At 41.2% G+C, this 21,647-nt stretch overlaps 1 protein-coding gene across 3 annotated transcripts in view; it reads right to left on the bottom strand.

Annotated features, from left to right (window-relative positions):
* The window catches only part of plcb1l (phospholipase C beta 1-like), a 129,627-nt gene extending 112,199 nt beyond the window's left edge, over nucleotides 1-17,428 (bottom strand). For 2 of the 3 annotated variants that reach the window (XM_004542152.4, XM_004542153.4), the window contains exons 1-2: nucleotides 16,979-17,427; nucleotides 12,600-12,677 (exon numbers count right to left, since the gene is read on the bottom strand). In XM_004542152.4, the coding sequence (XP_004542209.2) occupies nucleotides 12,600-12,677; nucleotides 16,979-17,077 (177 nt within the window). In that variant the 5' untranslated portion in view covers nucleotides 17,078-17,427. Of the gene's footprint in view, nucleotides 1-12,599; nucleotides 12,678-16,978 lie in introns of all 3 variants that reach the window. The other variant, XR_013093092.1, reaches the window with a different exon arrangement.
* Nucleotides 17,429-21,647: the final 4,219 nt, after the last annotated feature.

The raw sequence follows: 21,647 nt of genomic DNA, 5'->3' as shown, positions 1-21,647 counted from the left end.
GCAACAGCTTCTGGCTGTGGCAAAAACTGAGGTCGAGTCTTGAATCGAACTAATAACAATGACAGAATGCTAAAATTATGCCAGTGCTCGGAGGCATGGATGACTATGCTGAAGGAGACCTTACAGAAGGACAGCATTGGAAAAACTTCTCATGGAAAACAGCAAAGAAGAAAGAATAATCATCAAAAAAACATAATCATTTATACTTATTTATGGTATGATGCCACTACAATTTTAAGTATTCCTGCTATCCAGAGTGTTAACATTCAATTGCTGCAATATGATCATCAATTACAAGACATATTATTGGTTAAGCTTATCACCTCGCCGCAGGGTCTTAACTCCTCTTCTGAAATGCCCGGTCACCGCCGCTACAGTAAGACACCTCTGTTTCTATGACCCAGCAGACTGAGCCAAGGCACAGAGATTCACACTGAACAGATTTGGCACCAGGAGAACCTTTAATCAGACAAAAGCCTTTAAAATAGCTAAAAGACTTCTCTCCGGATCCCTGTATCCAGGTTTCATGAACAAACTCTCGTTGTTCAGGAGAGGAAACGAACGCAACAATGTCCCTCTTGTTCTTTCCTTTTTTTGGAGCGTGTGTTCGTATGTGTGTGTGCGTGTGTGCGTGTGTGTGTGCGTGTGTGTGTGTGTGTGTGTGTGTGTGTGTGTGTGTGTGTGTGTGTGTGTACCGGCCAGTTTGAGCATGTATTGTTTACCAAAGAAAAAGTTCTAATCACAATTCAAAGAGAGGAACAGGAATAAGTCAAGCAGAAACAAAGCCTTATGAAGTCACCCAGGAACTGTTAATCCTTAATAGTTTGGCAAAGCTTTTCTTCGTTTAACACCTTTCTTTTTTTCTGCTTCGGAGTCTCAGCTCTGCTAAAGAGCACTCTGCAGTTGCCAAGTTGCAAGTGCCAACATCCAGGCCACTGTTGCTCTACAATTACAGTTCTGCCACTGCGAACCAGACAGATTGACAGTTTATATTTTCTTGTTTTTAGGGTGTGTGCTTCAAGCCAAGCTGTTGTCTAGGACACCTAGTAAAAATGTCAGAAAGAACAAAACCAAAAAATATATATCCTAGATTTAACATTTTGTTTTAGGAGCATTTGCAGTTCCCAAGTATCATGACAGTGGGTGTCTGGTTTAACTGTTATAACACTGTAGTAACAGCAGTTCTTACCTGGAAACCAATAAATATACATATATATATAAAAAAAACAACTTACTGCCCAATATTGATAACTGCATTTGGTTGTAAGCTTCAGCCAAAGGTTCACCCTTTAAGGGTTTTCTTTAAAGCAGTATCCCAAGTCCTTATATGAGTCATTTTGTGGAGAAATCTGTCTGGGCAGTCATGAAAAAATAAGTAAATAAGACACAACAGGGAACCTATACCTCAGTACATCAGTAAAGATTTGAACATATTATTTTTAAGTTTCCTGCTACCTATTGTTATCTGGTGTGAACAGTACATGCAGATATAGTATTTCATTAGAGGATGAACGGCTAAGCTAATAGCTGGACAGAGCAAGACTGGTTAGGAAGCTGTATTGAATGACTTGCATATCCAAAACACAGATAACTGCTAATGAGTAACATACAAATAAATAAAACATCTGCTAGAATACAGGTTTTATAGATGGGCTATTTGTACAATTAACCACATAGTAAGCTATACTACGAGTCGGAAATATGCTATATACCGTTGGTCAGAAAGGCCATACTCAACGCTCTAATAACGAGCCATTAGCTACTGAAGTTTTGTGGACACATGACCACTATCTGCGTGACATCAACTTGTTCGCTGTTTTAGATGTGCGAGAGTCATGGTAGAAATGCAGGATCAAGTCAATAAGGCACCAGTCACACAGCGCTAGAGACTGGTTTGCAACCATCTGACAACCCCCAGTCTTGAGGGAAAAAATTAGCATTCTCTGACCGGCTGCAAATTGTTGCTGGAGGTTGATGCCAGTCACTGGCAAAGAGATTGCTAAAGCCTGAGTCATGCAGCGCTAAGAGCAGTCAGTGATCACCCTGACAACGATCTGTTGCTAGGAAAAAATATGTATTTCCCAACTGGTTGTCAAAAACATTCCTATTATTCCTTTAGTCACTAGTATATTGCTGCAAAAGAGTTGATGTAAGCAATAGACTGGTCTACAAACTCTGTCTAGCTTTTGGAAATGACACCATTTACCTTCAACGTGAAAGTTGTGCCTTGATGGCTGTAGTGCTGAGGTACAACTTTTATTTTGAAACCAAACCTTCTTCGTTTTCACATTGCATCACATGTTTTAACGTTTTACTAAAAATGCCGGGCTAGCTGTCAGTGAGTATTTGCAGAAAACAAGAAAAACTACATGCCACCTTGGCAATCTGCAAGCAACCAAAGCAATCACCAGGAAGTTGTTGGTGCAGACATTTTTTTGCATCAGATTACAATCAGCAAGAGAAAAAAACCCCACCAGGAAGCACTGCCAACGAGTCAGGCAATAACACATTTTTCCCCAGCAACCGGTGGTTGCATCACATCCAATATGGTGAACAACTCTTAAGTAATGTGGTCATGACATCACGTAAGAAACCTTACTAAAGATCTAAAGCCTTTTTTGGCATCGGGCAGTAAACACACTCTTATCTTCTGCAAAGTTAGGCATTTTGACATGGGAGTCTGAGCAGAGTGACTCATTTTCAGAGCCAGCCACTCGAGATAACTGCAGTTTTTGGCACGTTCAAGTTGTCTTCATTTCTCAGCGCTGGAGGTTGCTGCTTGGTTTCAAGATGCACAATAAAAAAAAAATCCATGTGACATAAACAGTTTATTTTAGCATAGATAATGAATGTGTCACAACTGCAATCAGTAATGCTATGTTTGGTAATCACTTATCAACTCTGCAGCACACAATGTAGAAAAGAAGATAATGAAGTTATAACCATTACTTGTGGTTATAACCATGGTAACCTTCTCACTTCTCACTTATATTAAATGCATGCGTCGTGTGTCTTAAATGCTGCACATAAATTAAATGCAAGCCAACATCTGAAAAGGCAGACATGTCAAGACAAATGCCAAATGCCATTTTATGTGAATACAGCAAAAGGCTGACACAAAGCCCAAATGGTGAAAAGCTCATTGGCTTTCACTGGGACGTCGCAGATTGATGGTGTCATATCCTGAAAAGACCATCGACAGGTCCTGCTCACAATCTAATAATTTTTCTGATGACCAAAAATTTATTAAGTAGATTAAAAACAACTGATACCACATAGCACAGCTAACATAGAGGGTGTGGATCATGATAATCACCGTCTTATAATTTCTCTTTTTCGCTCTGTCTCATCCTATAACTACAAGTGCAGATAAAACAAGTCCCCCATGTGCCATGCTACAACTTGGCAGGGGTCACAATTCACTTTGAGTAGATTGGCTGCAGATTTATGCCTCGTTCCTCACTCCTATAGTGCTGACAGAGGTGGAGGAGCAGCAGGCTCTGTAATCACCAAAAATTGCTGTGTTGGGAGAAACAGACACGTAAACTCTGCTCTGACAGAAGAGAAGGAACTGTGCGTACATTTCATATTTGTGCATCAAGTGTGCCCAGAAATACAAAACCAAAGGGTCTTCATGTTGTTCTGGATTAGGTCAGTTCTAGGCTCATTCAGAAATGCCCCACACATTCCAGCTGACAAGTGCGTGAGTCTGGTTTTGGCCCGAGGTGAACTGTCTTTCACCTTTGAACATCATTCAATGCCATATGCTAAGTGCTTGTCCAGTGAATGTCCTGAAATTGGCACACTGCTGAAACATAAATCTCCCAAGAGACAGCGTTTAACCTTTTTTTTTTCATATAACCACAGCCTGCTCAGAAGAGCGAATGAGAATATGAGGGTGTCTACACACACACACACACACACACACACGCACACGTACAGAAATGACTTTAGAGGACATTATGTGGACTTACATCTGTTTCCTGGAGGTTTACTTCAATTGTAAACAAAACCATTACATTAACCTAAGCCTCTTTATTCTCTAACCTTTAAACATGTGTTAACCTTGAAATTGTCTGATGTTTTGCATCACAGGGACTTGTTTTTTTTCTCCAAGATCTAACTCTGTAAACACATTTGTGTCCTCACAACATGAGTAACATCTGGACCACGCACACACACACACACGTCTGGTTTGCTATCTTCGTCCCATTGAGCTAATGCTTTCCCTAGCTCAGCGGTCCCCAACCCCCGGGCCTCAGACCGGTACCGGGCCGCGAGAGTTGAGGCTCAGGTGTGAAATGTATGGTTTTCAAGCTTTTTATCGGTTTTCAGCGTTATTTTGTTATCGTTTTTATCATTAACTCGGTTTTCCTGGGTCTTTTCACGTGTGTTATGAACAGTGTTGGTCAAGTTACTTGAAAAAAGTAATCAGTAACTAATTACTGATTACTCCCCCCAAAAAGTAATCCCGTTACTTTACTGATTACTTATTTTCAAAAGTAATTAATTACTTAGTTACTTAGTTACTTAGTTACTTTTTAAAAACACGATTTACAACCTGAAGAGGTGATAAAGTGATAGATCTTTCAGCCCAATTCTACTTTTTCTACATAATCCATCATACAAAATGTAATCAAATGGAAAAGTCTCTTTTTTTAACTTGTTTTATCAGTTTTAATCTTTTAACTTTATGCATCAAGCAAAACATTTAATTATATGCAACATTCTCTGACTTGAATAAATTAGTTTAACATTTAAACCTATTTTCTACACATTCCAGCACATAAAATAAAATATTTTTTGTGTTTTCACTCACTCTTTCAAACAGATGCAAGTAAAACACAGCAGAAAATAAATAAAGTCAAAGACTCAGCGGTCCTTTTGCTCTATTTTCACCTGTAAAGCAGGAGCAGGGTAGGCGGAGGGTTACCCTGGTGTAGGTGTGCTGCGGTCAGTTGAAGAATCCGCGCGAGTGTCTCTGTGAGTTTCCCATCACGTCGTAGCTACTCGGTGCTTGCTCGGAAGTTTAGGGGTTTTTTTCGCTGTAAAAAGAAGTTTTCTTCCCACGCACGATGGACGCTAATGTTTTTGTCACTTTTTATGGAATCAAACTCAAAGTAAGGTCAGTACTTCCACACTTTAAACGCTGCACGCTCATACTCTCTCCCGCACTCGATATATTATCCATTGTTGATCTGCACACAGCTGCTGTCACCAACGTCGCACTTGCTTACGTCACTGTCATGAGACATTCTCGCAAAAAAAAAATCACGGTTTTAGTAACGCAGTAACGCAGCGTTCCTACGGGAAAGTAACGGTAATCTAATTACCGATTTTGCAATAGTAATCCCTTACTTTACTCGTTACTTGAAAAAGTAATCAGATTACAGTAACGCGTTACAAGTAACGCGTTACTGCCCATCTCTGGTTATGAATAAATCTTGTTTTTTTCGGTACCGGTACTAGTTTTATTTTGTTGTATTTATCTGCGACACCTTAAAGGCCGGTCCGTGAAAATAATGTCAGGCATAAACTGGTCCGTGGCGCTGCCCTAGCTGCTTACCCTAACTCTAACCATCAAAAATGAATGCCTAACCCTCACCTTACCCTAAACCTAACCATAACCCAATTGTAACCCTGACACTAAAACTATATTTTGAGTGTGAAAAATGCCTTCAGTATAGTAAATTTCAGATTTTGGTCCCCACCAAGATAGTAAGAAGCTGTGTACACACACACACACACACACACACACACACACACACACACACACACACACACACACACACACACACACACACACACGAGGAAACAACTGTATCAGTTTCAAAGCAGCGACATTCTTCAGAATGAAAGAGAATGTGACATTTCTAAGGTGTGTGCTGTCGCTTGGCAACCATGGCAACTAAAGCAAAAGGCTTTTTGCGTAGTTAATTTGAATGAGTCAGTCCACCTCTCCGTGCTGTGGGGCTCCTCCCTATAAAACATGATGAACCAACAAGTGCAAAAATAATTTTCAACCTTCTAAAAAAGAAAAAAGAAAAACACCTATTCTTAGCTGGCCACCGCAGCTAGTGTGCATGTGTGCTTGTAAAGAAGACGGTGTGTTCCCCCCTCGCACAAGAGGAAATGCCTCTTTTAAAGAGGAGGATGGATTTCAACGTCATGAGCAAGGAACCTGCGAATACTCCTCAATATACTTTCTCATTGTTAAACTTGCATAGGAATGAGGAACAAAGCACCTGTACGCTTTCTAAATTAAGAACTACTGGAAAGATGCCAACTCTTGAACAGTAACTGAGTTTTCCTGGCGTACACAGCGAATTTGCTGGTATATTTATAATGCTGCTGTTAATATATGTCTATATATGTATGGTTTTGTTGACACAAGGTAAATCATTGTTATTAATTTACATTAGGGTGACGAGTTTCATTTTACAGCTGATTCATACTAATGCTAGCACACGTGCTACCGATATGACTGACAATATCACGTCATCTTTATTATGGTTCTCGTTCCCAAAATCTCTCTTTCTATCTGTGAATTTGTGTCTGCGTGTGTGCTCAAGACAGTGGATCTTTTGAGGTGAATGAGACAGAAACATAAAAAGCCAGCCAACTGGACTCTCAAGCAAACACATACAAACATGGGAGAGTTATTACTGCTGTAGTTTACATAGCAGTGCCCTGTTTAAAAATACGTCAGTGTGCAGAAATGGAAATGCTGCTCACACTGGATATAGTGTGCACCTGTTTCTATCTACAAGGAAGAGAAAAAAATCTACATCGGCTTTTGTAAACAACAAGAGAAGCATTGTTTAAGCTTTTATTTTGGTGTCCACTACAGGAAGAAGTGAAGTCACAAAAAAAATCGTAATAATTTTATCACTGAATACAGGATATCTTAGGTCATATCCTGAGCTGCTGTCAACTTCATTTCCCCAACACACCACATCAAGAAACAATAAAAGTTTCTTCTAACATTTCTTCCCCAGAAGTTGAAGCTGAGTGTATACTGTCAGCACAAGTTACTGTGACTACAACAAAGGCGTAAAGATGAAACCAGCAGAATCCTCGTGGAGCCTTGCGTCATCAACTCAAAGGTTAGCCAGAAAGAAAAGGCAAAAACATCAGACCTAAGCACATCTGACACTGAAGTGGAAGAGACAAACTCCGGGATTAACAGCACAGTCAAAAGTAAATATCAAGCCCCTACTGTGTCTAAAGTAAGCTTTTTTTCTGCTTAAAGAAGCAAATTTGAAACGGCGGCAAAGGTTAAGCTGTCACTACCAAAGACACCTTGTCTTCCTGCATGCTAATGGTTGCTTCCTTTATGTTTAATCATTTTATTCGGGTTCAGGGGGTTCGACCGGGAATCAAAATGTTGGCATTTCAGTTGTAAAGCATGGCCCTTCAAAATATGATGATGAAAAAAATTCAAGTTCAGTATATTCAACTTCATTTTTGAGGGGAAAAAACAAGAAACATACAAAAAGTGCTCGTTGTGCTTGCCTGCATTTAGTTTTCAGTGTTTCTAACTTCACAGGAACGACTGAAACGGGGATACTGTGATATTCAAGAATATTGGATTGGGACATTGTTCTCTTAACACTGTTACCAACCAGTTGGTATTTGGTTGTGGGAGGCTGCTAGCTGTCTATGAAACTGATTACTAAAAACCTCAGATACTGGTTGGCACCCCCCTGACAACCGCAAGTCAGTAAAGAAATATGTGCATTCCCCAACTGCTTGATGAATGGTTGTTGGCAATCGCTCAGCGAAACTGACTGCAAAAAGGTATACGGCGCTGGACTGAAAGCCTCCATGTGATTGTGGGTGGCTGTAGCTCAGGTGGCAGAGCAGGTCAGCCACTAGTCAGAAGGTCGGTGGTTCGATCCCAGGCTGCCTCCTGGCTGCATGCCAAATATCCTTGGGCAAGATACTAACCCCATGTTTGCCTACTGGTGGTGGTCAGAGGGCCCGGTGGCGCCAGTGTCTGGCAGCCTCGCCTCTGTCAGTGCGCCCCAGGGCAGCTGTGGCTACAATGTAGCTTGCCATCGCCAGTGTGTGAATGTGTGCGTGAATGGGTGAATGACTGAATGTAGTGTAAAGCGCTTTGGGGTCCTATGGACTAGAAAAGCGCTATACAAATGCAGGCCATTTACCATTTACCATTACTTTGGTCACTAGAAAGTTGCCACTGTCCTCTATAGTTTGCGTGGAAGACGTCCACTCGCCATCTACTTTCTAAGTCAGGGGTGTCGAACTCCAGACCTCGAGGGCTGGTTTCCTGCAGGTTTTAGATATGCCCCTGGGTCAACACACCTGAATCAAATGATTAGTTTTATTACCAGGCCTCTGAAGAACTTCAAGACATGTTGAGGGGGTCATTTAGCCATTTAAATCAGCTGTGTTGGATCAAGGACACATCTTGATGAGAGGCCTGGAGTTCGACACCTGTGCTCTAAGTGAAACTGTAAAAAGCGACGCAAACTGGAAATGAAGATTCCTCCTTTCAAAGTAAAAGCTGCGCCTTTTAAAAATGAGGCACAACTTTTTTAGGTTTTGCTAGTTGGTGACTAGTAAAGTAGTAGTAGTGTTTGCAGACAAGTCAGCATCTTCCATGCAAATTGTAGGGGACCAAAGCAATGTGAAGGTTTTCACAACCTGCTCACCAACTGGTTGGGAAATACACATATTTGGCACACTGGGGGACGACCCCTCTCCCCAGAGGTTGCTGTAGGTTTAACCACCGGTCTCTAATCTGTGTGACTGAAGCCTAATGTAAATAAATGTCTCCAAAGTTGATTCAAATTAGCTGTAGGTTTATTTTCAATTTGTCTCAGGGGAAACTGTGACTCAAGTTAACCTCCTGTCCACTAACACTATCATTGAAATGTATTATTATTTGTGTTAACTAAAAGAAAAAATATTTATCCTTAACAAGGAGGAAATACTCTTAATCTTATCTCCTTACTTTTGGCTAAATGTCTTTTGGCTAAATGTCTTTAGTGAATCTTGTAAGAAGCCAAAAGCAGCAGTTAACTGCAACTGTCACTGGCAATGTGTGTTGAAAGTCAGCGCAGTAGGCACACCGAGTACAGTTCTGTTGTGCTTCTGAAGAATCCGAAGAATGCTTTTACTCTGCAGGCCATCAGACTGAGTCTCTCACAAACACACACACATATAACAAGTAGACGGAGCATCATAGCTTGTTTAAATTGGTCTGTTCAACAGATGTGCAATACAGTCGTGAATAAATGTTAGCAAAAGCACCAAGGTATCTTTATAAACATGAGAAGGCACACTTCTGCCTTGACAGGGGCACACAGGAATACAGCGGGTGCCTTTCTTTATGCCCTAATAGAGTTTTGTCTGGGCTGTGCTTGGTATCAATTTGAGTTATTATGTGTGCGGCAGGACTGTTCTCAACGCTGGGAGACAGAGCAGACACCCACACGCATAAACACACACTCACAAGAGCCTCATCAGTCAAAATCCTCGCCTTATGACAGAGGCACAGGAAACAATGATGAATTGGTGTCAACGAGCTTCTCTCAGTTCTTTTAGTGGAGAATCACACTCAGTGCTGGTTATCTCTGACCGCAAATTCCCACTTTTAACACGCACCCACAACATAAAATGCGGTAGACATCAAAACTGGTCTTCTTTTCTTTCCCCATTGAGTGTTCGGTAAAACTGTAGCAGAACTAAAGACTTTATCTCTTTTCCCACTTATACTGGATTCATTTACAATAGGCTACCAATATACTGGGATCCTTTCTCTGTTCCAAAAACAGCAGGACAGGTACAATCATGGATTATGGGGCGGACAGTCTCGGTCGTTGTGTCCTTGGGCAAGACACTTCACCCGTTGCCTAATGGTGGTGGTCAGAGGGCCCGGTGGCGCCAGTGTCCGACAGCCTCGCCTCTGTCAGTGCGCCCCAGGGTGGCTGTGGCTACAATGTAGCTGCCATCACCAGTGTGTGAATGTGTGTGTGAATGGGTGGATGACTGGATATGTAAAGCGCTTTGGGGTCCTTAGGGACTAGTAAAGCGCTATATAAATACAGGCCATTTACCATTATGTGTGGATGTGTGTTTGTGTTCAGAGGTAAGTGTACAGAGGGGAAATTTCATGCTTGTGTTCAAGTCCTTGTGCTCAGCAGCTGTACATTCAAATAAACAGAACAAACTGTTAAACCTTCAGCAGATTCTGCACATGCTCTCAAGGTTAAACTGGGAGGAAGTGCTTAATAAGATCACTGAACATGATAGCGTTTCTTATCTTACGTTTCGCTACCTTGTTCCTGGTTATTATGAAACATTTAGCTACAACTGGAATGTTGGAAAAACACAATGCACTATGCAATATTCTCACAGGTGTCGGTTGCAGCACTGCAGGTGTGCCAGTTTAGATTTCTGTCTCCTTTTCAAGAAAGTTCTTCAAATGAAACTGGACCAGAACACCCTCAAATCCTTTTTTAAGGAATCTAACTGGAAGCTAACTGAAAGAACTTAAAAAATCATGCTTGAATGGCTCAGAAAGAGCAAAACAAACAAACAAACAAGATAAAAAAATCATCACAATGCTGGAAAAAGACCATCTAAGCCTAACTGTGCTCTGCTGCAGGCCTTTCAGCTAAGGAAGCAATTTCTGAGCGCCTAAATGCTTCCTAGAGCGCCTGTGATCTCTCGATAATAATCCTAGGTGTACCATGATAATTACAAAGGGAATGCCGAATGTGGTTGCCACGAATTCTAATGGTGCTGCTATGGTAATAAGTACTGGATTGTTGAATGGCAGTAGTAAATGGAAAAGGTCAATGTTTTCAAATAACTGTCTTAAATGCCTCTGAAGTGGTAATAGAGCAGGTTTTCAAGCCTGAGCCACTGTCACTATTCAATTCAATTCAGTTTTATTTATACAGCACCAAATCAACAACAGTTGCCTCAAGGTGCTTTATGTTGTAAGGCAGACCTTACAATAATACAGACAGAGAAAAACCCAACAATCATGAGCAAGCACTTTGGCAACAGTGGGAAGGAAAAACTCCCTTTTAACAGGAAGAAACCTCCAGCAGAACCAGGCAGACTCCAAATGTTTAGGGAGCCCTTCACTGAGAGCTGACAAGTATCATGAGGAGAGATTATATCTTATGCAGTTTTTAAACACAGTGTCTATTTTAGTTTGTTTCTGTGGACACACACTCAGTCGACTGTCCCTTTTTCTGAATTGTGCTCATATTCATGCCAAACAAAACGAGACAGCAGCGACGTCGTCAGTTTTTGTCTCTTGTCAGTCATTTTATGATTTTACGACATAAACGACACAACAGATTCTCACACTTGGTCTGGCTTTTACTTCCTTCGCTGCTCACTGATGGTTAGTGTCCACAGAGGTGTGTTTTTAATGCTTGGTGCTGAGCTACAGTATTCAAAAGCTGACAGCTAAGCCATTGCCACAACTTTAAGTTCTCTCTGCTCTCAGAAACTGTCACTGGGGCTCATTTGCTAACTTTCTATACCATTGAAATGTTTTTGAAAGCTACAGATGCAAGTGACTGCTCTGTCTTTATTTCAGATACACAACAGTTCGCTTTGTTGGGGAGTTTCCAGGCATGCCGAGCCATGCTGGATGCTGCCGATTTGCATAAACTAGCCTAAACTTCAAATTTATGCAAATAAACAGCAGCAAACTAAACACCCCATTTCTCATAATGAAATGTGACAGTACTAGAAAGTGCTGCACCGACACCTACGAAGACGACGAGTAAAAAATGTGGAGAAGTTGGTGCCGTGAAAGCTTTCAGTTTGACAATGCTGCTGTACTGTCAGTGAAATGGAGAATACAGACAAAAAAGCTCTGTGAGAATATGCTGGGAAAACAGTAAGTTTATATCTGCCTGTCATAAGATATATAACAATTTACTGTGCTGGCCAATCAGTTATGTACAGACAGTCCAGGTAGGTCCTGTATCGTGTACAAACAACCCAGTATCATGACAAAACTCATAACAGGCGGTCCACCGTGTCCATTTCACGTTCTGGAGAGGCAAAGCGCAGAAGCTGTTCCTGCATGCAGAAACTGCATTACCAGTAGGGGGAGATAGTATATTTAAAGCCACAAAGCCGGTAGTGAGCATAAAATGTATTAAGAACATTGCAGGGTCCTTTATCGGCAGAAATGATCAAGTTAGGTGGCTAATATGTATATAAATGTAAATGTTTTAATAGTGTCTGTTCAAACACTTTCCTGTGACTATTTTCCTGTTGGCTTGAAATAAAATATCTCCCTGCTGTTACTGCACTTTGCGGCAACTTGTACATTACTTGTACATTTCAGGTTTTGGAGAGGAAACGCGTGAAATGGACATTGGCCTGTCTATTATATATCAGGCTGGTACAAAGCACTGTGCAGATGTCAAAGCAGAGATGAGGGAAACTGTTGGTGCTGCTGTGATAAGCTTTAAATTTGGTCCCACGAATCTGAATTTCATCATCAAATGAAATTCAGATGACAACGAAAGAGGCTTTAAACATCTTAACGGCTTGAAGGCTTCAAACCATTTGGCCTTCCTGCCGTGGTGTCTCACCTTGCTCTGGTCAGTCCAATACAGGAAGTAACCTTTGGGGTCAACTGTCAGAGTCACCGGGGTCACAGTGGTTGAATCCTGTCGTGAAGAAGAAAAGACACGTGTCTGTTTAAATCTGTAAATCAACATCTGAATTTCAACATGAGTGAATACCTCACTGCAGACAATTCTCCGAGGGAACCAAGATCAAAGCATAGTTTGTTTTATCCACTCGCATACCAGAATTTGAAATGACATCAAAAGTGCTGTTTATGTTGTAAACATGCACTCAATCCTTTCCTTTTAGGGTACTTTCCACACCACGACCTGGCATCACCACAAAATGACCAAGCAGCCTGGGGTGTGCGTGTGTGTTTGCAGTGACTGCAATCACGAAGTGCAGGTTGATTTGGAGTTGATGTTTCAATTTTCCCCTCTTGTAATGGACAAATGCTTTCCCACAGTTACATACAGATAGCTCCAAGTCTCTCTCTCTCTCCCACACACACACACACACACACACACACACACACACACAGTTTGACCCTGAGGCATACATGGCAACACCAGATATTATTGGATGCGTCTATAAAAAGAAAGAAAGAGCCATTGCCTTTTTTCTGTGTCCACAGTGGCTGTGGCTCAGCTGAACAGTAGCATATTGTCCTCTTCAATCAGCCATGGCTGCAAGATCAGAGAGATGAGGACCGCATTTGCTGCACAGAGCAAGAAAATCTTCAAAGTGTCTTCATGAGGCTTCTAATGATGTCCCTATCAGAGCATTTGGAAACAGAGCTAATGGTCTGCATCTGCTCCACACTTGTCTTATTTGGGCGCGACCTTATGCGACTTGCAGCGTAGGATGCTGGGAAAGGGTTGGGCTGGTAGACAGCAAAGGAGCCTATGCTGTAATGTATTTAACCATTATGAGTCATTTCAGTCATTTCATACTGTCTAAATGTCACAATCATGGTTTATCCAATATAGGCCAACAGTGAAAATACAGGAGGAACAGAGGAGGGGAAAACGGGGAAAGACGAAAGAAGGGAAGTGAGCTGAAAGTAAATGAGTGGCTCGTTCGGTTTTGGAAACAGTTAGGCATCAGAGGCATTTGCTACGGTGACGTTTGCTATGGCAACCCACCATTCCCATGAAATCTATTAGAGACTCAAGAGGAATCGCTTTGGTTTTGTTCACATGATTGCACAATCTTTGCAAGCTTGATTGAATGACAAAAGATGCGGTTCATGTCAATGAATGCATGCCGCATACACACACACACACACACACACACACACACACACACACACACACACACACACACACACACAGTTTATAGCCTAAAGGAAAGGGAAAAGCATCATGTTTGCAGTTCTTAGATATAGCATTTCAGACCAAATCTGGCTCATATCTCATGATCTTTGCTCAGCTCACCATCCACAGTCCGATTTTTCCAATTTAGTTTTTACAGATAAATATCTTTAGAAAAATTCAAGAAAATGATAGCGAGCTAGATCAAAGAATATTTAGCAAGTCATTTATATTTTCAGTAAACCAAGTCAAGAAGTCATTCGGGGGATAAGATGCGATGCAAGTGATGGATTGTCTGTCATGTCTGAGAAAAGAAGAAGGCTCGAGAGCACTGGGAAACTGCCTAATGATGTGAGAGCAGTCATTTTCACCAGCTTCTTTCTTAATGTCCTAGCTCTCCATGGCCACCACTGCAAACACATTAAGCCATTATGGACTCTTAGCAAAGATTTTCTCATGGGTTTTCACATTTACACAGAAACAAGAAGTACTTAAAGCTGGGATTTAACTTCAGAGTGACTACCGGCAGAATAGTACTCGCCAATGTTTTTTTTGTTTTTTTTTATTGTCATTGGACTATTTTAAGGGATTTGTCTTTAATGGGACAACATTAGGCAGCAGAGTGGCCTGCTTTCTGCTGAATTAAGATGAGATTAGTCACTGACTTGCGAAAGTACAAACACCCTGAAGGAACTGATCCCAGGCAGGAGACACTTCCATTATTTTTAGTGAAGAGTCTGTACCATTAGCATTGCTGCCTGAGGGGGTGTGTTAGAGGGGAGTTTTGAGCTCAGCATATTTCTGTTCTGTATGCTAATGACATATTCTACTACTTTTAAGGGATTTTCTGCTCCCCTGAGGAGCCTGATAATATCTTATTCAATGCACAACCGACCAGAGGGGTTGATATAAGTATAACCTCATAAAAGTCTCTGTTTACACAGACCAAGCATCGTCTTTCACAAATTTGACACCGTGCCCAGGTGTACAGTAAATGATCCTTATAACATGAAGTGTGTATGTGCTGGAGAATCTGAATGGCTCCCTGTGCCTCAACGGAAAGCAGTCATTATTGCTAAATGTGCCATCTGAACTGACAAATAATAACACATCCAGGCAATATTTTACCCGTACCCATGGATTTCATGAGCCACAGAAGCAGCCAGCTGTCGACAAGTGGCAGCAACAAAAATACAAGATGTCTGCGCACGTCTGTAGGAGGGAGGTTGGGGAGGTCTGAGGCCTTTGAGGCTTTGGAGAGCTTCTCTGATTGCTTTTCTGCTCCTTTACAACCACCTGCAAGCATCCTGTGCTGGAGTCTGCAGTCACTCTGCTGCTCAAAACTCATGGCTGCTGGCTACGCAGCACAGAACTTCACACTGTTTTTTGCCCAACTCCCCAGGTGAGTTTAAGAATTTTGGAATATATGTGTGACTTCAACTGAGAGAACAAGAAATCTTCACCAGAGTAAAGCCATAAATTAAAGAGCATACATATAATTTTTCATTTACTGCCCGTACAATTTCCTGCTGAAAGATGTTCAACTCAACACCCAAAGCAATAAAAAAGAAGAAAAATGATTTAATTCAATCTTTCTCCAGTGAAAATTTATTAGCTTTGCTCTCTCAGGTTGGCTGTTTGTCCTCTGTGATTCTTTCCATGAAATGATACAGAGAGGAAAGAGGAAGGAAGGAGCGCATGGGAAAGGAACCAGAGAAAGTACCTGTGACTATGCCTGTGTTTGAGGTCATATGTTTTTGCAAGGAAAGGCCTGGTGGACATTTGGGTCTGACGATAGTCCTGAATGTACATGCTAAAAGTACACAAACACGGCTGAGAAAGGGGAAACTGAGTCGCATCTAATGAGCTGAAGGAATGGGCGCTCATTAGTAGTTACTAGTTAAGGAAACTTTCTTATTTAAGCTTAAGGTTGATGATTGACAGAATGGTGGACTTGCAAGTGTGCATAATTTCCTCTCTGCAGTCTGTACTGACCGCATTCACACTTCCATAACACTGCAAGACTAATGCCATCTGTGCTGCACTTGGCTCACCTGAGCTGAGTGATTCTGAGCATGTATTTGAGAGGATGATCTTAGAAAGAGTGTATCTTAGTAACCGATTCCTCACTGTCTACAGTATTAGAAAAGTCAAGGCACTGTAAAAATGAGTTACAGGTGGGCTAAGCCCTCAGCATTTTCACAGAGCGGTTTAAAATGAACAGATATTCAGATATTCACTCATAAACCAGAGTAACAAGTGGATATTCAAATGGCATGGGGTGTGAAAACAGCTATTCCAGCTCTTTCTGAATGCAGCTGCTGTAAAAACTAAGGTACAGAAGATGCAAATAACCATCAAGCCATGTTAAACTCAGTTCAGAGCGCAGTTCAGTTGTGAACTTGCCACAAGATTATTAGAGGGAGTGTTGATTTGTGTTGATTTATTGCCTGGGAAAGCAATGTGCCACATAGTGTGGCCATAGCCTCTGTTGCTAGAAGGCTATTACTATTATGTTTTACTCAAGAGCAGTGTGAAATCAGTTCAATCAAGGTCATTTTACTACAGCTGGACCGACATTTTATATAGAGATGCTACCAAAATAAAAATTCCCAAAATATTTTTCTTTTTTTTAATGACCAACTGTTGTGCTTAGATTTGCATGTTGAATGTCAGTGCACTAATTAATTGTGGTTAATTGATAAAAAACGTTTCTAACGCAGGGGGGTTAGTGTTTGATTAGATGAGGGTGCGCACATTCTCACACACAGCGGTACACGCGTGCACCCACTGGCGCGCACAAATACAAATACTGTACATTGGATAATGTAAAGAAAGCACATGTCAGTAGACACTGTAGCTGTAGCATTTCTTTCAACCACTAAGCAGGAAGTCCAACGCAATTAGCTTCTTGTCCGTGCGGTTTCCACTTACAATTAAATCTATCGGCTACTGTTGCACGAGTAGCCTATAGATTGTGTAATACACAGACTGTGTACATGCAAAACGCGTGCAGAAAATGATCTGACAGTGAAAACTGGGGAGGAAAAAAAAGACATTCATCGCTGGCCTGTCTGGCCACTACTTACATCATCCCATTTCATAAATTTGTTGCCCTTTCTTAGGCTCTCGGGTACGGACACTGGCTTGAGCTGCAGCGCATGAACTCCCGGCTGTGCCCCAGCCATTGGCTCATCTACTCTTCTCAACGCACAAGCTCGGGTGGAAATGAGTCACTTCACTCTCCTCTACTCTTGTGTCTCTTCCTCTCCTTTGTAATTTTCTTAAAAGCAGCCTGACGGAAGCCCACTACTGATGCCAGTATGTCATGCCCGCAATGACGGCGGCGGTGGCGCGTCTCGGCTTTGGAGAGCTGCGGAGGCGGACGCAGGCGTAGCGGACCCGGGCAACTCACTGACTGACTGACTGACTGAGAGACATGCAGCTGAAGACGAGGAGAGAGAGACAGACAGGGAAAGAGAGGGACAGTGAGAGAGAGAGAGAGAGGGAAAGAGTGAGAGTGGTGGAGAAGGAGGGGGAATCTGAACGAGTTACATGTCTGATGTCAAATTGTTCAAGTCAATGCAGGGACAGGATCGATGCTTTAAGTGATCTAGCGCCTCCGTGCGTTGGTGGCAATGCGATGGGCATTTAGTGGCCTCTAAGATGGAAACAAATTAAAAGCTGAAAAAATGAGGGAATCGTTAAATCCTGATTTTTGATGATGAACATTCAAGCAAGAGAGAAAAATCTAGGAACAAATCCTTTTTTCTGATGTTCCTATCAGCTGGGATCGCCACATATAGTCACGTGAAAAAGCTTTTAACAAGTCTTACTGCAGTCCTCGGAAAAACTAAGTACACCCTGTAATTCAACAGAACTACATGTATCACTTGAAGTAATCCTTTTGTGTTGGACTCTATCAGTTTCTCACATTGCTGTGGAGGAAGTTTTAAATTCAGATTTATTTTATTTATATAGCGCCAAATCACATCAACAGTTGCCTCAAGGCACTTTTACCTACTACTCTTTACAACCTTGCTTCATTTCACTGAGGTTTGCAGGCATTTGCAGCTCTCTTAAGGTCCCACCACAGTATTTCAGTCAGGTTGAAGTCTGTATTTTAACTGGGTCTTTGCAACACCTTGACTTTGTTTTTTCAACCATTCTGTTGCATTCTGTTCTGGTCATTGCTCTGCTGCATGACCAAATTTCTGCCAAGTCAGTCAGACAGATGGCGTCATCTTTGACTCTAGAATATGGTACACAGAGGAGTTCACGGTCGACTTCATGATTGCAAGGTGCCCAAAGCCTGTGGCTGCAAAACAAGCCCAAATCAACACACCTTCACTGGAAAGTTGGTACAAGGTGTTTGTGCTGATATGCTGTGTTTATGCTGCACTTTATGACCAAATAGCTCCACTTTGATCTTATCTGTCTGAAGGACATTGTTCCAGAAGTATTGTGGTTTCAGATGCAACTTAGCAAACCTACGACGTGCAGTCATGTTCTTTTTAGAGAAAAGCCATACTTGTTCAGTCTTTTTCTAATTGTCATCAACTTTAACATCTAACATGCTAACTGTGGCCTGTAGAGTGTGAGATTTAGCTGTTGGTGTTTTACAATTTCTTTTTTTATCACAGTATTATGCTCTATATCCGCAAACTGCAAAAAAAATATTTATTTTTTTTAATAGAGGTGCTAATACTTTCTGATGATAAATTGCAAATTAAACCTTATTTCTATGTGGATCGTCAGGACCACATTCACCCAGGGTGCGCCTTAGCTTGGTTGAATATTAACAGAGGTGTGGACTCGAGTCACATGACTTGGACTCGAGTCAGACTCGAGTCATTAATTTTATGACTTTAGACTTGACTTGAAATAATGTTCTAAGACTTGTGACTTGACTTCGACTTTTACACCAATGACTTGGGACTTGAATTGGACTTGAACCGGTTTACTTGAAAAGACTTGATATTTTACCCCAAATATAAAATTTAACATGCATATTATATAGAGATTGAAAATGTGACGTCATTCACGGGTAGAACCGCAAAGGATTCTGGGAACTCGTGGCAAGCGGTACTAGCGCACGCAGGCTTTCAATTGAAATCAGTCACACAGCGATAAAAAGAAACACAAAAATGTCAAGAAGCTGTTGTATTATTAACTGCAATAGCTGGTCGCATGACAGCCACGGGAAGCCGACGGGTAAAGAGATCGGTTGTTATCGGATTACGTCGTTGAAGAGAAATTGTTCAGCCATGTTTCCGAAGTAACAAAGATGCGACTGGATTGCAGCCATTCAAAGATCAAATATAACGTCCCAGAACCCTCCAGCTCACAGGTTAGTCTGCTCCAAGCATTTCCACAAAGGTCAGTCTGCTGTTGTAGTTAATGCGTCATTTTTCTTAACATAATTGGTGATATAGGTTACAAGCAAGTCTGGCGCTGAACAGAAATTGTCGCGCTATGCTCCTTTGTTTATTGTGCATAAATAGTGAATTGTCCTGACACAATATTGCGTTTCGCTTCTGTTATTATGGTACATTGACAAAAACATATACTTTTATTCACAGGGTAAAACAGTTGTTTTGTATCACTAATTGCCCAGTACGATTACAGCATACAATATTATTGTCACTGCTACATTTCTGTGATGCTACCAGAAATTATTTCCACTGCTAATTAACTACCGTTGAGCTCAAAGGTCCTATTAATAAACGGTTAACGAATGTGTATTTATGACGACGATTTGTGAGACTGGTAAACTTATGATACGTACGATGGTCTTTACTTTCTACACGGTGCATTTCAAGGTCCTGCACCCATCCGTCGGTAAACTGTACCTGGGCTTGTTGCAGTGACCGGAAGTTACTAAACTTCATGAGTGTATGCACTCACTCCAAGAAGCGTATAATTATAAATATGCATATAAATATGCTACGATGAGATAGCTGACTTCATCTAACTAGCAAATGTTTTCCAGGCTACGTTGGTGATGCAGTTTTTTTTTAAATTATATATTTTTTAAAATATCATTTATTTATGTATGATATTTTTGTCATGCGATTTTAAAGCCGGTCCTACAAGCGCATCCAAGAATAACATGCAGCTTATCTCAGAACTGTCGGTGAAAATTATTCTTGGAGCTAGGTTTAATTGAGCTGCATTTTAAAGAGGTGCAATTTCACAATTTGTGTATATTTTCTAAGTTCACTATTTTGTCATGTGTTGAGAAAAACACAGATTTTAAAATTACATGGTCTAATATTTACATTTAGCATATAACTGCAACATGCTTTTTTTCGGGTTTTTTTTAAAGACTCGAAAGGACTTGAAATTCAAAATTTCAGACTTGTGACTTTACTTGGACTTTTACACCAGTGACTTGAGACTCGACTCTGACTTGCCTGACATTACTTGAGACTTGACTTGAGACTTGAGGATAAAGACTTGAGACTTACTTGAGACTTGCAAAACAATGACTTGGTCCCACCTCTGAATATTAATCTGGTGCTGGGTTATTGATGCTGCCACGATCAGAGCCTCTGTACTATGGTACTGGCTAGACTTTTCCAGCTACTCACAGGATTCGATGTCCGTCACTTCCTCTATTTGCTAATATTACATCCCATGGATGGGCTTGGTCCTCCACAACATTTCCTCTTCTTTCTAATCTCTTTCATTCTGCTGCTGCACAGCGCTCTGTTGTAGCAGTTCATCCTGAGAGGCCAACCTGATGTATTCATAGATTCTTTTGTTTCAGAGTGGCACTTACTAACATTTGTACTGTGTCCATGTTCATTTTTAAAGGCTTTTTTGTGACATTCTTTATTCTTATGGATGTGGTGAAATATCAGACATGAACTCCTTGTTCCATCATGATGAGATCATCAGATGGCACATGTGATCTGTTATATTCATACCTGTATCTAGGCTAACAGGTGCTACTGGCTAATTTAAAAAATCAGCTAGAGTGCACACAGATTTCTGTTCCAGTGCCCACACATGGCTCTGGGCTTTTTCTTACTTCTTCATGACTAAACTTCTTTCCAAAGTTCTGTGAGTGCCTCACTGCCCTTAGGAATTTTCTTGGAGTTTAACTTTCCTGTTGAATAAAACATAAAACTCCTCTGGGCTTTGTACCACCCACATTTTGCATTGTCTGCACTTCTTTTTCAAAATGGGGACTATTTGTGTCCTGCTGGCTGTCTTCCCTCTGTGTTTCTCTGTGGTCAGCTACTAACTGTCACTGGCATGTCAAACTACTCAAAACCTACCAAATTCTGGCTGTTACTTTTGATATCAGTGGTAATAGTAGTTTGCTTGAAATTGCTTCATGCTTTTAATGATTGATTAACTATAACAGTTGAGTCAAAGTCCAGTGACAGCTCAGGGAAGTGAGACAGGGTATAAATGTGTCTGAGAGAAACAAAGGGAGGAAACATCCGAAGGTACGAGGTGGAGGAAACAGATTAAACGAGTCACACTTTTAATGCGTCAGAATTCCTTGGGAGAAACAACAATAACAACTAATGTAAAGGATAGTGTCACAAATGTTTTCATTCCAAGAATTACTCATGAAATTTCCCCTTGTGGGACTAATAAAGGTATATCAATTCATTGTTTTTCTGCTTTTCTCAGACTTCGGTATCCGTTATTTATCTTCCTATCAGCCCTGAGGTTTGACCTACCTCTAAAATCAGCCCTAGCACTTATGTGAAAGTCAAAATTACAGTAGAGGACTGCTGG

Source organism: Maylandia zebra, linkage group LG15 (genome assembly GCF_041146795.1).
Source record: "Maylandia zebra isolate NMK-2024a linkage group LG15, Mzebra_GT3a, whole genome shotgun sequence".
Lineage (NCBI taxonomy): Eukaryota > Metazoa > Chordata > Actinopteri > Cichliformes > Cichlidae > Maylandia > Maylandia zebra.
Note: the sequence above shows the minus strand (reverse complement) of the source record. Positions and strands in the feature narration are given on the sequence as shown.